The sequence below is a fragment of the Topomyia yanbarensis genome, chromosome 3 (assembly GCF_030247195.1).
Source record: "Topomyia yanbarensis strain Yona2022 chromosome 3, ASM3024719v1, whole genome shotgun sequence".
Classification (NCBI taxonomy): Eukaryota; Metazoa; Arthropoda; class Insecta; order Diptera; family Culicidae; genus Topomyia; species Topomyia yanbarensis.
This window is the reverse complement of record NC_080672.1, coordinates 77,452,286-77,467,917: the sequence shown is the minus strand read 5'-3', so window position 1 is coordinate 77,467,917 and position 15,632 is coordinate 77,452,286. Positions and strand designations below refer to the sequence as shown.

General features: G+C 43.4%; 2 protein-coding genes across 5 annotated transcripts in view; both read left to right on the top strand.

The window, feature by feature from the left end:
- Positions 1–15,632, top strand: part of LOC131693438 (protein groucho-like) — a 159,835-nt gene that overhangs the window by 134,129 nt on the left and 10,074 nt on the right. The window contains exons 6-15 of one of the 4 annotated variants that reach the window (XM_058981242.1): positions 7,054–7,191; positions 7,319–7,573; positions 7,637–7,741; positions 7,825–7,915; positions 7,979–8,068; positions 8,139–8,318; positions 8,384–8,534; positions 8,608–8,857; positions 8,935–9,193; positions 9,257–9,421. In XM_058981242.1, coding sequence (XP_058837225.1) covers positions 7,054–7,191; positions 7,319–7,573; positions 7,637–7,741; positions 7,825–7,915; positions 7,979–8,068; positions 8,139–8,318; positions 8,384–8,534; positions 8,608–8,857; positions 8,935–9,193; positions 9,257–9,421 — 1,684 coding nt within the window. Of the gene's footprint in view, positions 1–7,053; positions 7,192–7,315; positions 7,574–7,636; positions 7,742–7,821; positions 7,916–7,978; positions 8,069–8,138; positions 8,319–8,383; positions 8,535–8,607; positions 8,858–8,934; positions 9,194–9,256; positions 9,422–15,632 lie in introns of all 4 variants that reach the window. The other 3 variants (XM_058981241.1, XM_058981240.1, XM_058981239.1) reach the window with 3 other exon arrangements.
- LOC131693440 (ubiquitin-like) lies at positions 11,720–13,251 on the top strand. The gene is given in 1 exon segment (XM_058981243.1): positions 11,720–13,251. A coding segment is annotated over 1 exon segment (381 nt). The 3' UTR covers positions 12,101–13,251.

Here is a 15,632-nt window from a genome sequence, read left to right as displayed (position 1 = left end):
GAATCCAAAAATATTTTCGAAGAATTGACAATATTCAGAAGGACATAAACTCAGGTTTTTTTCACGCGGTTTTTGCGGGGTTTCTTACGAGGTTTTTTACGCGGATTTTCGAATAAACGCGTCTTTACGCGGACTTTCCAATTAACGCAGTACTTTTGAATGCAAAAGACTTAGTCTTTTTCTGATAAAAATAATCTTTGTCCTATAAAATGTAAAAAACTTAGAAAAATTCTATCAGTTTTTTTGCACGGATTTCGCAATTAACAAGGTTGATTGAATTATAACGAATTTTGCTAAACCGGAAGCCGCCATCTTGGATTTCAAAATAGCGTCAAAGATCAATTTTTGGCACCTGCTCGCATGGTGTCTACTCACTGGGAAAACCGGGAAAAACATGGAAAACCGGGAATTCTCAGGGGAATTAATTTTACCTGGAAAAACCTGGAATCCTCAGGGAATTTTGAAAGTTGACTGTGATGATATCAAAATTGTATCAATTGTCACGAGCAACACCATACGCAAAATACTTTTGTTCCTTCAATACCATCGAACTTTTTCTGAATTTCAATAGAATAAAATATTTATTTTGAAAAGCGAGAAAATGTAGATTTATAAATTCAAACATTTCTTTAATCCGCTATCATTTCACTTTACTTGTATCGACTGCTACGAATAACAAATATTTGGGTTTACTAGCCAATAAAACAATCATTCAATTGCATAGTAATATTAGTTTTTTCTTACATTTTAATACTGTCAGTGGGAGAGATGAACGTCATAACAATCCAACCGACCGTATCAAATAATAAACAAGTGGAAGAAGATTGCAATAATCAAATGCAAATGCAATTTCCATCATCATGGATTCCTAAATTTACGCGGTTTTCATTTACGCGGATTTTGAAATTTATGCCGTTTTTCATTTACGCGGCCTGTATTCCCCGCGTAAAAAACCTGGGTGTATTAAATTAACATTGCATTCAAATTTCTGTTGCGATTCCAGTTTCTCGCAAAAAGTTCTATCTTCGTTTTGCTTCCTGATTCGTTGCTCAGTTTACCTCTCTGACTAGTTGTTCTGATACCACGTTTGTTGTCTTTCGTTGACGTATTTCCTGCAATATTGGACCAAGTGCCGTACATGATACTCCACCGCATTCACAGTTCAGTGGTGGTTCTTTTTTCAACAGAAAGGTGTTTTTCATTTGTGTCTCTAATCTTTACCCGTGTCAGTGCATATTGGTCGACAGCGTTGCTTCGCTCCGTCTAATTCTGTGTATCGTGTTTTATTTCTCCCGGGAACAAAACCACTGCTTATCCTACTGTCATCGTTACGCATATACAACTTCTCTTTAAACATCTGCTGGGTTCGGCATATCAATGACCATCAGTTTTCTGGCTTCCTTCGCAAATCGATCTGCCGCCTTGTTATCAGTTATGCCGCTATGTCCTGGAATCGAAACGGAGTCTCGTTGTGATTTCTTTGCACCTCTTTCTTTTGCTTACGAGTTTTCCGCAGCTATCTCGGAGCCACACTTGATATATGAAATAACCTTTGAGCTATTCAGCTCTGAACTCTTCTCTTGCTATTCGTCTTCATCTATTACATTGCCATTTAATTCTTTAATTCTCTCAGTGATCGGTTTAGCTGCTGATTTCCTTAACCATGTAGCTCCTATTTCCGCGAGTCATTCATCTTCCAGCCTTATCACTATTTACACGGATAGTCCCCGGCAATGAACTCACCCTACTCCGATTGAGAATTCCCTGACACAAGAATTTCCTCCGACATCGATACCCGCATTCTGGAGCCATTTAGCTCCCAGCTTTATCGAGACCTACTCGGATATCATCCGGCGGTGAAACTACCCTACTCCGACTGAGAGCTCCCTGGCGGCGGAGTTTCTGTCGGTATCGATGTCTGTTTCGTAGGCCAATTAGCTTCCAGCCAATTAGAATTTACCCAACTGTAAATTAATCGGCGGTAGATTTATTCCGATACCGATGCTTGTTTTCGTGAGCCATTTAGCTCAACGGACCAACCAGTAGGTGCCGAGGTCTGTTCAGCGATTCCGGGTGGAGCATAGCATCCGGTGCATTGGCGGCCCAACGACTCGCTGCTTGCTGTTCGATGCGAAAGTGTGTCGAGGTAGGTCCGGTCTAGTCTACTCCGACGGAGGGTTCCCCTGCGGCGGAACTTTTCCCAAACCTGATTCGTTGTTTCATGGCAGGGCTGCTTTGTTGGTCCGTTCGCCTTTTCGTCTGCAGCTCGGAGAGTATACTCGTCACTAACCCGTTGGCCACATCCCAGATATGATCATCGTGGTACATCTCTTCGACGATATTATCGACTGTCATGCCTTCGATCTTTTTCGAACCTAGGGTATTCGAAGACCACGTGACTCGGTGTCTCTTGCACGTTCATACTCTCCGGGTAAAGGGGTGACGAAGTATATCCAGACCGATGTAGGTAATTCCGGAAGCATTCATGCCCAGATAAAAATTGCATCAAATGGAAGTTCACCTTTCAGTGTTTCCTATGTACCCACGCCGTGACAGAGATGAGTTGAGTCCATTTTCCTTTCTCCGCGTTGTCTCACTCTTGCTGCCACTTAGCCAAAGAGTTCGCTCTGACTCTCCTTGCATTTCGTGTATTACTCGGCTGATAGAATTCCATGTACTCAGCCAGATCTCTGTACGCACCCACGACACGAATAGCAATTAGGCGAAACGTGTTAGTTAACTTCATCCAGTAGCGCTTTGAGTTCAGCGCCGCAGCTCAGGCTGTTACACCATACCTCAGTATGTAAGATGAGACACCCACCAAGAGACGTATCGTTCTGCATCTTGCAGTTCCGATGTTCGGCATGATCCTTACCAATGCGTTAGTTGTCTTCTCACATACATAGCCGACGTTGCTGTTAATGCCGTATGTTAAATTCCAGGTGATCATAGCCGACCCAACTTGAAGCATTGTCGTACGTTTACAACGCTGTAGTTTGGCACCTATTATTTTTAGAAATCGTTGTCTGGACTCGTAGGATTTCTTCACCATCTTGCAATGCGCCTCTAAGCTCAATGTCTGGTCTAACCTTACACAATCGGTTTATTTTTGGAACAGCTACACGATCGATGGTAACGTTACACACAGGATCTTGATTTGCATTAGGATTACAATAGAATATCTTCGATAGTGGTATTCCATGCTACCAGGCTGTGTCGTATGCCTTGGAGATGTGTAACGAAGCAATGTTCATCGGTTGTCGGGAACGATCTCTAGTTCTGTAAAGTACGTATTATTGCCGCGTCCGGAACGAAAAGCGTTTTGCCGTTCATCGAGTCTATTTACGATGCGCTTGAACAGACTTGCCATACAGTTAGTGAGCGAAATCAGCCGGAAAGCAGTAAGTCCAAAGCTGTTGTAATTGGGTTATGGAATTGAAATAACTATAGCAATCCACCAGCCGAACAGCGTTGAAAATCTCAAAGAGTGTTATCTTTACAGATGGCGGGAGTCGTTGGAGAAGAGGCTAGCCGATCACGTCAGTCCCTGCTAAGACACTTCGCCCTTTGGCGATTTCACAAAAGCTCAAAATGTTGTAAAATCGATGTTGTATACATCATCGGTATCGGGTGAGTGATGCATAAATTGCAGTTCCACTCGTACTTTCTCTTGAAAGTATGGAAGGTAGTCCAATGTCGCCGATCTTTCGCAGTAGAGTATTGCGGAGCGGTGTGTGGTTTATTTTCCACGGTGATAAAATTCGTGACAGTGCACTATTTGATGCTCATTCTGAATCAATGATGTCTATTGCAGCGATGGCACAACTGTCGTAATTGTGATTCTCGGCTATTTCAACTTCTATTCAATAAAGTGGCGATCGGCTCATAGCGAATTTCTACATTCTGAACCCGCCTATGTTTTATCCAGGCAGTATGACTCTTTTGGATAGCTATAGTACGGCCACGCTCCTACAGGTTAGCAGCATGCTGAACGAAAATAATCGGATTTTGGATCTATGCTTAGTTTAAAGTAAAGTATGTTCGTCACCATCCAACCTTACATCTTTCATTCGAAGACCAAGACCACAAGCTGGTCGACTACAGCAGAATTTTGAAGATTTTCCAAAGCAATAACTGGGATTCTGTGATAAGCAAAGATGAGAATTCCGCTACTGAAAACTTCTGCCATAGCTGAGCTACCTCATTGATCGTCATATCCCTAAGGTAAACCATCGACGAACTAACTAATTTCCCTGGTAGAAAGCAGAACTGCGTCGATTAAAAACGGCGAAAAGAGTAGCATTACCAACTTCTAGCAAACGCCGCACCTTGTCGATGAGAACTCTTTTCAGACTCAATCACGATTTCAATAAACTGAATAGTTGTTGTTTTGCAAAATGAAACATAGGGTTCAGTTGGATCCCAAATCGTTTTGGAGACGTCTAGGCATCGAAGGCCTCGAAGATGCTTTCTACGTTGGTGAACGACCTGTTTCATGTATCTTATGCTGTTTTTGTGTGACCTCGATACTCAATCAGGTTGCAATCCCAACCACTGTCTATTCATATAGCAGTTTGAGCTAGAACCTGACTCATTTTCGCTCCAAGCAAAAACGACATTAATTATTAACGCTTCATACCTTGCAATCCCTTGCATATTGAATGTCGTTACAACACATAAAAAGAACAATGTGACGCACTCATTGTTAGTAAACAGGAAAAAATATTGTTTTGGATGAAATTTTCTTTCTTTTTGAACCTGGAATTTTTTTAGAAAACCCTGGAAAAACCTGGAATACTCAGGGAATTTTTTTCTTCAGATTGAGTAGACACCATGGCTCGTTAAGACCATTCCGAAAATACTCATTTATTGGATTATAGAGAATTTCGCTAAACTGGATGTCGCCATCTTGGATTTCAAAATTGCTTCAAAAATCAATTTCTGGCGCTCACTCGTCAAGATTATTCCGAAAATGTCCATGTTGATTGGATTATGGAGAATTTTACTAAACCGGAAGTCGCCATCTTGGATTTTAGAATGGCACCTGCTCGTCAAGATCATTCCAAAAATACTCATATTGATTGGGTTATAACGAATTTCGCTAAACCAGGAGTCCTCATCTTGGGTTTTAAAATGGCGTCCAAAATCAATTTCCGGCACCCTCTCGTCAAGATAATTTCGAAAATACCCACATTGATTAGGTTATAGAAAATTTCGCTTAACCGGAAGCCGCCATCTTGGATTTCAAAATGACGTCAAAAATCAATTTCCGGCGCCCACTCGCTAACAACATTCCGAAAATACATTGATTGAATTATGGATAATTTCACTAAACCGGAAATCGCCATCTTGGACTTCAAAATAGCATCAAAAATCAATTTCTGGCATCCGCTCGTCTAGACAATTCCGAAAATATTTATATTGTCGAGGTGCGGGTCATAAGAAGTCTTCTAAACCCGTCTCTTCCATCTTTCCGAAAATCTTCTAAGTCATTTAAAAGGACTTAGAATATTTTTGAAAAAAACCGTGTTTATTGCGAAATCCGCGGGAATTTTTGTTTTGTTTTTTGCAGCAGGTTTTTTTACGCAGATTTTTCAATTAACGCGTTTTTTACGCAGTGCGTATCCCCGCGTAAAAATATCTGGGTGTAATCTCTTAGAAATTCTTAGTTGCATTCAAAATCAATAAAATTCAAACAAATTTCAATGTTCAAAAGAAAATGGAAAGCTAAAAGAATCGCAGTTAGCTGCATAGCAGGTCTTTCAAAAAAAGTTCAGTGTGCAATGACTAGTTTTAGTGTATTTTACAGAAAAATCGGACAAATTGTATAGTCCATATCGTGCAATGATAATTCGGAAAACTGCATCCCAGAAAATTACCGATTTGGTATCCTATTGTTTTGATTATTGATCTACAGGACTGGTTAATCAAATAGACCTGAGGAATTAGGTTTAATGTCTATTATGCCAAATGGCTTGATGCCAAGTGGCCATTATGCCAAATGCCTTTATACCAAAAGGCTATATTTAAAATGGACATTATACGAAATGGTCATTATGTCTAATGGCAATCTATCTTCTATTTTGTTCTAATCGATTATGCTAAAAGATCTTCATGCCAAATGACCACTTGAATCTCGCTATGGTTATGCCAAGAGGCCAAACGACGTTGAACTACCCCCAAAAATTCTTGAAAAATCAGTCTGGGGCCAAAATAGGTTTATTTACATTTACCATAATTAGAAAATTTACCCTGACCCTTTTATTTCAAGTTTTTTCGCGAATGAAGATTATTCGGAATGAGATTTTTTTTGAAACGCCTGGATAATCGAAATCCTGGAATCCGACCTGTAAATATTTTCTTTAATGGTTCCTTAAATGACGAAAGTCTCAATACGCAGCTACAGATTGCTTGCCATATAAGATAATTATTTAAATACTTATTTTCGTTGTGTTGCGATCTGATAGCATAAAAATCTTTTAAACTATCTCACTCAGTTCTTTCTTCCACATTCGGGTTATCAGATTTCGAAAATTTCACCACAGCGTTGTGTAAAATCTATAGTCCTAGGAATGTAGGATACTGTCGCCAAGTGGATTGACAGCTGAAAGATACTATTGAAGTTGTTTCCAGCCGTGCTGTTAAATTTGTGGACATATCAAGTACTACCCAAACTTTTGCTCTGTTTATTTTTTGTATCCGCTAGTCATGATAATCATTGGTAGAACCAGCCATCAGAACGTCCTCTCCAAAGCGAGTGGCCAACGTTCCCATTTCCACACGCTATTTATCAATTTGCAATGAAAACGCCACCAGCTGGTCATCCACAAATCCGTTCTCACAGATCACGAAAAGATAGAACCCAATGAGTAGAAAAAAACACCATCATGGCCTCGATACAGTACCAGGTACCGTCAAGCAACGAACGAACGAACAAATGAACGATAGCGGAATCCGGACGATCCGGTCCCACATAGTCATCGCAAAAGCCAATTCAATTATACTAAATTTTCGTGATTTCCTCTTCTTCTATTTTCATGTGCACGCACTCAGACCGAGATCTCGAAAAGGTTAAATGCAATAATCACTCAGATCGTACCTTTCCTGTCCCAGGAGCACCAGCAGCAGGTTCTGACCGCGGTAGAACGGGCGAAACAGATTACCATGTCCGAACTGAACGCCGTGATAGGGGTAAGCGAGTTCAACATTGAAGCATCCTTCCTCCCCATTATTTCCAACCAAACCGAAACAGATGGAATGCTGACTGCTAATATTCCTTTCTCTCTCTCTCTCTGTTCGATTGTTTCCAAAAAAGCAGCAACAACGTCCCGATCTGCCCCGATTGCTGCAGCAGATGCACGCCCAGCAGATACCCGGAGCGCACGGCGCACCACCGATGCCGGTGGGGATGCCCCATCCTAGTCTCGGCCCTGGTGGTCTCGGTGGACCACTGGGAGCTCTCGGCAGTACCCCACCGCAGCACCCTTTGGCCATTCTGAACAAGCAGGAACTGCACCGACCGGAGGAGTCCAAGAGCAGCAATAGCAACATCATGCCGCTGGATGATCGGCATGTAGGTTTAATTTTATTGTAGCTTTTTTTCGGGATGGTTATTAATCTTCTTGTTCGGTTACAGCGAAGTTCCATCTCACCTAATGACCGGGACAAATATCGACCCCGAACGCCCGAATCATCCCACGAGTTGAAGAAGGTGAAGAAGGAGGAAAAGGATATGGGTCATGTAAGTGTTTTATGGCAGTGCCCAAACCAAATGCGACGATGTTAATGAACAATGCTTCTCTTTTCATTTTCGCCGCTCAGCAGTCCGATGGCGAAAAGTCTGATCAGGATTTAGTGGTGGATGACGCGTCCGAGATTAACCCGATGAGTCCGATGCCAAACCAGCATCATAATGGTGAGTTTAGAATCATTCTTGAACCTTGCTCGAAAATTTTTAAACAATTTCCGTCGCTTTTAGGAACAGCCTCACCACGGGAAAACGGCATGATGCCAAAAAAGATGGACGTTCAGGACCGGGAACGTATCGGAACACATTCGCCACGATCAGGTAGGTTGCTTCACCGCCATTAAACAACTGGAATTAATTAATCGATTATTAACCGACCGTCCCATTTCAGGAACCTCGTCGAACGCCTCCACCCCCTCAAACAAAAAGCTGGACGATAAACCTACGACACCGATCGCCAAACCTGCCACGCCCACCAACTCGGCTGCCAGTAACGGTGTTCCTAAGGTAGTAAATAAACCACCGGTATTAAATCCGGGCTATCCGCCGTACCTCGGAGGACCACTCAATGGTAAGTGCTCCACAACATCTTCAACTCTGTAAACAGATGCAAAAATCTAGCTTTGCCCCTCGTAGGTGCTCCCCATGAACTGCAAGCCGCCTACGGTGGCCCCGGAGTGCACAACAATCTGCCACATCCGCTCAACAGCTACGCCCGCGTTGCCTTCGAGCCGCATCCGCAGATGCGAGCTCCGCTCGGTCCGATTGCAATTCCCGGCGGCAAGCCGTGAGTATTTTTAATTGCCTTTAATGTTAGTGTCGAATTTTGTATTAAAATCTATTTTTTTCAACCGTTGCAGCGCCTATTCCTTTCACGTAAACGCCGAAGGTCAAATGCAGCCAGTGCCCTTTCCTCAGGATGCCCTGGTAGGTCCAGGGATACCAAGGCATGCACGACAAATTAGTTCCCTGACTCACGGCGAAGTAGTCTGCGCCGTCACGATCTCGAATCCTACCAAGTACGTGTACACCGGTGGTAAAGGTTGCGTCAAGGCGTGGGATATCTCCCAGCCCGGTAACAAGAATCCAGTTTCGCAGCTGGATTGTTTGGTAAGAACTTTCCTTCCTGTTCAGGTTTCAAAACAGGTTATATTATAATTTTTTTTTCCTTCCACAACCTTCAACAGCAACGTGACAACTACATCCGCTCAGTGAAACTGCTGCCCGACGGTCGGACGCTGATCGTCGGCGGTGAAGCATCCAACCTGTCCATCTGGGATCTCGCTAGTCCAACACCTCGCATCAAGGCTGAACTGACCTCGAATGCGCCCGCCTGCTACGCGCTGGCCATCTCACCCGACTCGAAAGTGTGCTTTTCGTGCTGCTCCGATGGCAATATTGCCGTGTGGGATCTACAGAACCAGACGCTGGTGCGGCAGTTCCAAGGTGGGAAGATTGTTATTGAGAGAAATAATGGCAGTATAGTACAAATGTTTCGCGTATTTTCAGGTCACACCGATGGAGCTTCATGTATTGATATTAGCGCTGATGGTACAAAACTGTGGACCGGTGGGCTGGACAATACCGTACGGTCTTGGGATCTGCGGGAGGGTCGACAGCTGCAGCAGCACGACTTCAGTTCGCAGATCTTCTCGCTTGGCTACTGTCCGACTGGTGAGTGTTTTTTTGTTTTATGTAATGGTCCAACACCGATTTCTAGACAATTTAGAACTAATTCTGAAAAAAATCGCGGACTCAACTCCCCTCCACCATACAGTCACGTAACCTTAGGTTAGATGTTGTTGAAGAATTTCCAACCTTTTTTCGAATAAGTATAGAGTCTTTAATGTTGACCTGGAAACCCCCCAAAGACGTTATTAGGGACTGCATATTCGTGCTCCTAATTTGTTTTTCGGGAGCCCTACAGGATTCATGAGTTGTTTTCTCGGTCTTTAGATGAAATCAGATATATCTGATAGGGATGGCTCTTCAGATACATTCTACTTACTGACTTTAGAACTGAGATGGGCAGCGCAAATCGGGAAATCCAGAACCTTTACCCTATTCAAACCCTCATACCTGTAAGTGGAAGTGTTCCCATGATTCTTAATTTGTAAGTCATACGTGTTAAGATATTCAAAAAAATACCACGTTGTCTCGTGTCGCTACTTCCTTATGATATATGATAAGCAATTGCGTCGCAGCCGATGATTGGGTATCCTATGGCCATAGTTATCCAAACTTCAGTCCCAACAGGGACGGATCTCTCCCGTTGTGAGGAAAATCGGCTAAATCAATGACAACCTTTTGGAGTCCTCTCTTTGTTGGAATTTGTACTATCGCAGACACTAGGGCCCTGGGAATAAATTCAGTGAAGGGACAGAACCTAATGTCGTTAGCCAAGAATAGGACTGCTCTTTGACTATCTTTGTCTTTACAGTAAAGCAACATACATCTTTATTTTGGGAATCCGCCAACACGATCTTCTACTGTCTATGGGTCATAGATATATTCACTACAATTTGATTCTGTTATAAACCTTCAGCTAAGGACTACTGAAGCTCCTTTTGAATTCTGATGGTTACTTTTGGTGCATGCCATTTTTGAGATGATTTTGGAGTGCCAGGTGGTTGATTTTGAATTCCCTCTTTTCCAAATTCTTCTCTAGCATTTTTCCCAGCACAGGAAGTTTAGGAACGTGAGATTTCTTACTTCCTCTAAGTCTAGCTATCGCGATGTTTTAGGTCACAGACCAGTGTTCCGAAATTTCAAAATCAGGTACCTATTTCTGATTTCATTTACCGAAACCGACATTCAAATTCAACGCCTACCGCAGTCATTAACTTTCCAACCGACTGAAATTTCATGCAGAATCGAATGCTTGACTGCAGAGGAAATATAAATTCATTCACCAACCAAAGCATTCATTTGTTATTATGTGGACAATTTAAAGGCAGAAGTTAGCATCTTCTACATTTTCAAGCATAAGTGAACTGCGTAATCTATAGCTGAGGCACTTTTGCTCAATAATTCCCCTCAGAGCTAGTAAAGAAACAAAATTCAGTTTACTTCTTAAACCGAACATGTCCGTACCTGAATGCGCTGCGTCGGGAGAGCGAATGACGAAGGAAACGAACCAAAAATTTCATTCATCGCAGCGGGCATGAATTGAATTTCGTTTTCTTTCAAGTTCACGCAGGGGTATCAATTTTTTTAAGCTCTGTCACAGACGTTCCTGCCTCTTTGTGATGTGCCTTGGTAGAGATTTTTGGACATCGTGTGAGACCTGATTCTTCTGTAACCATTAAGTATTTCGCGACAGGCTTGTTGCTTTCTGTAGCATCCTCTTCCTTGGTGATGGGCCGCGGCATAAATTTGTGGTCGTATCAAAAGTCAATCTCATTTATTCCGTTGCTCTAGCCTTCTCCAAGATATGGTAGCCACTCCTAAAGTGTGGATGGCTAGAGTTCCAGTTTTCTTTCGATTGAGTTACCTCCATCCAACGGATAATAGGCTGGTTGGGTCTCTATTATTCCGACGATGAAGTCAGTCGCTTCTTCAGCACTAGGCCGGAAATATCCCACAACCGTGATCCACTTCGGGTACTTACGTTCCCTAACAGTGGTTCAGTCAAAAGTATTCCAGTAGTCTTGTTCTTCAAGCCATTTGGGAGTTTCCTCACCTAAGCAGTGAAAGACCATCCAGCGCAACCTGAGGGTAGCGTTTTGTGTGAATAGCGGCTAGACATATTGTTGCTGGCACTTTGCTCCACAAGCAGTCCCAGAACTCTTTTCCTAATCTACTGAGGCCTAGGGCCTGATTTATGATCAATCCTTTAGATAGACTTCAAACCTCCACAACAAACTTTTTGTTTATTCGGTGCCGTTTGAGAGGTATCTTATCATAGTGGTTCCTCTTCCCTCCTTTCTTCGACACATCTCGGAATTGTCACGCTTAGAAAGTACTACCAAAATGCAGATTTTCGTTAAGATTCTCAGTGGCAAGACTGTAGCCCTCGAGATGGACCCCTCGGATACGATCGAAAAAGTGAAGGCTGAGATCCAGAATAAGCAAGAATTCCCACCGGATCAGCAGCCTTTGATTTTCAATGGCAAGCGGTTGGAGGATGAATGTATCCTGTCCAAATATAACATCCAGAAGGAGTCTACGGTCCATCTGGTGCTTCATCTCCGTGGTGGTATCATCGAGTTCTCGCTCCTGGTTCAGAAGTATAATTGAGATAAGATGATTTGCCGCAAGTACTAAGCCTATCTGTACCCGATAGTCACAAACTGTCACAAGAAGAAGTGTTGCCACACCAACAATCTGCGCCCAAAGAAGAAGTTTAAGTAGACGCTGCGCTATTGTATGGGCGCTTGAGTTTTTTTTCTACCATGGTGGCTCGTAGAAAGCCAATCCAGGCTAGATTTGTTTGTGAAATGAAAAATGTTTAAAAATTTATTTACAGAAAAGTGAGAAATAAAGCGAACGTTTCAAAACTAAAAACAATATTTGGAACCACGGGTTTGCGGAATATTCTCCCAACCGGCTTCCTCTATCGAGCAGGATTATACTTGGGTCGAAGCCAGGCGCCAGGTGCCCATCAAGCTCCGTTGGATGTTTGAAATTGTATGCCCTCAACCCATTCATTCTTCGGTATGGGTCGCGTGACACCTTAACTTAGTACTTGGAAACAAGGTAGAAAGTATGAGCCAGGGAACGGGATAAGGCAACGAAGGGGCGCCGGAATCCGCTGGCTTAGCACGTTTGCAAGCTTAGCCTAAAAATGAGGCATATTTGTGCAGATCTTTTGCTTGCAAACAAAATCTCAGATTCGCCACTTGGAGGCCAGCTAGACGGCACTTGGATACCACACCGCTCCGAGAGGCACAGTCCCAGCGACATGATACGTTTAAACCTGAAGATAAGCACAATCAAATAGCTAAATGAGTCCTTTCCCAAACGAACATATAGTACCCAGGATGGGAGAAATAATCGCTCGAGAATCTTTGCGGTTCAAGTCTAGGTTCCCGGTCATCCTACCGAAAAGGCATTCGACAACTTACTTGAGTACTACCATCAACAGCCAACGATTCCGCATGCAACATCTGCGGACGGAGATGAGAAGGACAACGAAAACGAAGAACCCTACAATGACCCCACTACTACCAGTGTCGCGCGTCACACCAATTTAGCCGCTGTTTCACTATACCGTCGCAGATTTTTACGTATAGTTTACTGTAACCATTGGGCGTAGACTGGAGAAGAAGTACGTCTCTGTATTTACTTGCTTGACAACAAGGGGCATATACCTTAAGATCGCTCATAACCGGACGACTCAAGCGTGTTTGATGGTCATACGCCGTTTCGTGTGCCGCAGAAACAAGCCTGGGATTTTTTTTTCGCAGGCCAAGCAACAATCGAAGAGGCCGTCAGTCAAATTGGAACCGAAGTGCTCACCGACTCCATTGAACATCAATCCGCCCAGCGCACCGCACATGGATGGGACTTTAGAGAGACTGATACGTTCTCTCAAGAGAGTGTTTATCGTGATCGACGATGGAAAAGCGTTGAACGACGAAGTACTGCAGAAGCACCCGTACGGATATACAGATCGCTGGAGCCAACAGTGAAAGAAGCACTGACACCTAATCAGTTTTCTGTGGCATTAGTTTCCATTGAACATGCCGTGCCGCCGAAGAACGAAGCGGCAGCTTCATGTGACCGTTATAAGCGGTTCCAGTTGTTAGCGGACAAACTGGACACCGTGGAAGGGGTGATCTGGTGTACATCACAGACAAAACGATACGGAAGCGCTAGGTTCGCGGTGTCGCGTCGTCCTCGAAGTCTACAGGAGAGCGAACGGTAGAATCAGGCACAAGGGTTGTTTGTGACGTCGAGTGGTGAGTTTTGGGCGGCCTGTTACGAAGCTAGTGGTGCTTGAAGTGCGGAACCGTAAATCTGGTTAAGCAGAGATTTTGTTGAAGTTACGGGGAGGGGCTGTGTACGCACCGACCACGTACTATGGGAGCACCCGATGCAAAAACAACATACAGTTTTTCGAGGAATTATCATACTAGCTGGTTCGATGATTAGTTTTTCGTTTTTGATACCTCCGAAAGGGGCACTACCAACCGTTGCGTAGTCGGCCGGCATCTTATGTTCTGCGTACGGCTATCCTCGAATTCTTTGAACAGTATTTCGTACGGCCATGTATAGAGATGAGAAGCTGTGCCTCGGTAGGTGAGGTCCGATTTCGAAGGGTATGAAGTATGAATGGTCCCTAATACGGACTGTATCGGAAATAAACTACATTTGCGTTTTACGCACAAGTTTGCGATGGCTTCAACGTGCTCATCCCAACAGGATGTCATTTTTCCTTTGTTTACTTTCAAAATGCTACGTTTGCTAAGAAGTTTGCTTTGAACACATGTCTAAGTATTGTAAGGGTGCAATTCCACATGCGAGTGTAAAATCCATCAAAAACAAGTTTGAAGAACACTATTATTAGGATGAACAGCCAGAAACCATGGATTTTCCAATCCGAAATTGGACCAGAAAGTAGTATCTCTAAGTAACGCGTTTAGGAGGAGCGTACGACATTCTACACCCGCCTTTAGCTAGGTCAGCGAAGATGGTGATAGTGACGTCTTAACACTCACACATTCTCAAACGCGATCTCAAGCTGGAACCTACAAAAATGCCCTCGCTCACGTGATCTCGAATCGGTTAATTTTAGAAATTTAATCTTGATCCTAGAAGCCTAGGTCCATGCCTTCAGCTGGACCAATTAAGAAAATACGCTCATACCTGTTAGACAACACGTCTCATGGCGACATGACCGGTAACCGATAGCGATATAAGGGAACCCACTCTGCCAGAATCTGAACCGCACACCGAAAATTTAATATCAAACTCACGGTTCGCGCGACCATTCAAGAACACACGAATATATGTTACAAAATCAAGTCAGCATACAAACGTTAGAACCCCTCGCGATTTTCCAAGCAACCTACGGTCACGAACTCGCAAAAATGATAACTCCCCTGTGATATGGTGAACGTCTCAGCACTCATAAACTTACCAACACGATCTCAAGCGTCAACCTACAAACTCTCGCGCTCGCGCCATCATGAATCGTCCGGAAGTCTCTATCCTCGGTACCAACAGTCTAGGTCCACGTTAATTAAACACAAAATTAACAAAACGTTCCATGGCGACATGATTGGGAACTCTAGTGATATGGGGTAACTCACTCCCTGCCAGAATGTGATCCGTACACCGAAAACTAAATATCAGAATGACGGTCCGCTAGTATGTGAATGGTCACAGGGTTTCAAAATCGAATTTATACACGCGAAGGCACACACACGTGACAAACACTTCAACATACGAACGCTTAAGCCCTTCTCGATCATCTACGCACACCTACGCCCGCGATCGCGCAAACTTGACAGCACTCCGGTAATAATGTGAACGTTTTAGTACATACGAAGTTGCAAACGTGGTCTCAAACGCGAACCCGCAAACGCGCGCTATCATGAATCGGTCACCATTCGTTATAGCAACTTGAGTCCATACATTCAGTTGGACCAAACAAAAAATAATGTTCATATCCATTAGACCACACGTTGTACGGCGACATGACTGGGAACTCTAGTGATGTGGAAGAACCCACTGTCTTCTAGAATCTGAACCGTACACGAAAAATTAAGTATCAGATTCACGGTCAGCGCACGATCATTCTAGAACACGCGTGAATATGCGAAAGGCACGCGGTTTTAATATAGAATTTATAGACGCGATGTTACATTACCTTAGCACACGCGACATTCAAACGAACATGCGATCGATCACATTAACGTACAAATGCTCGAGCCCTTCG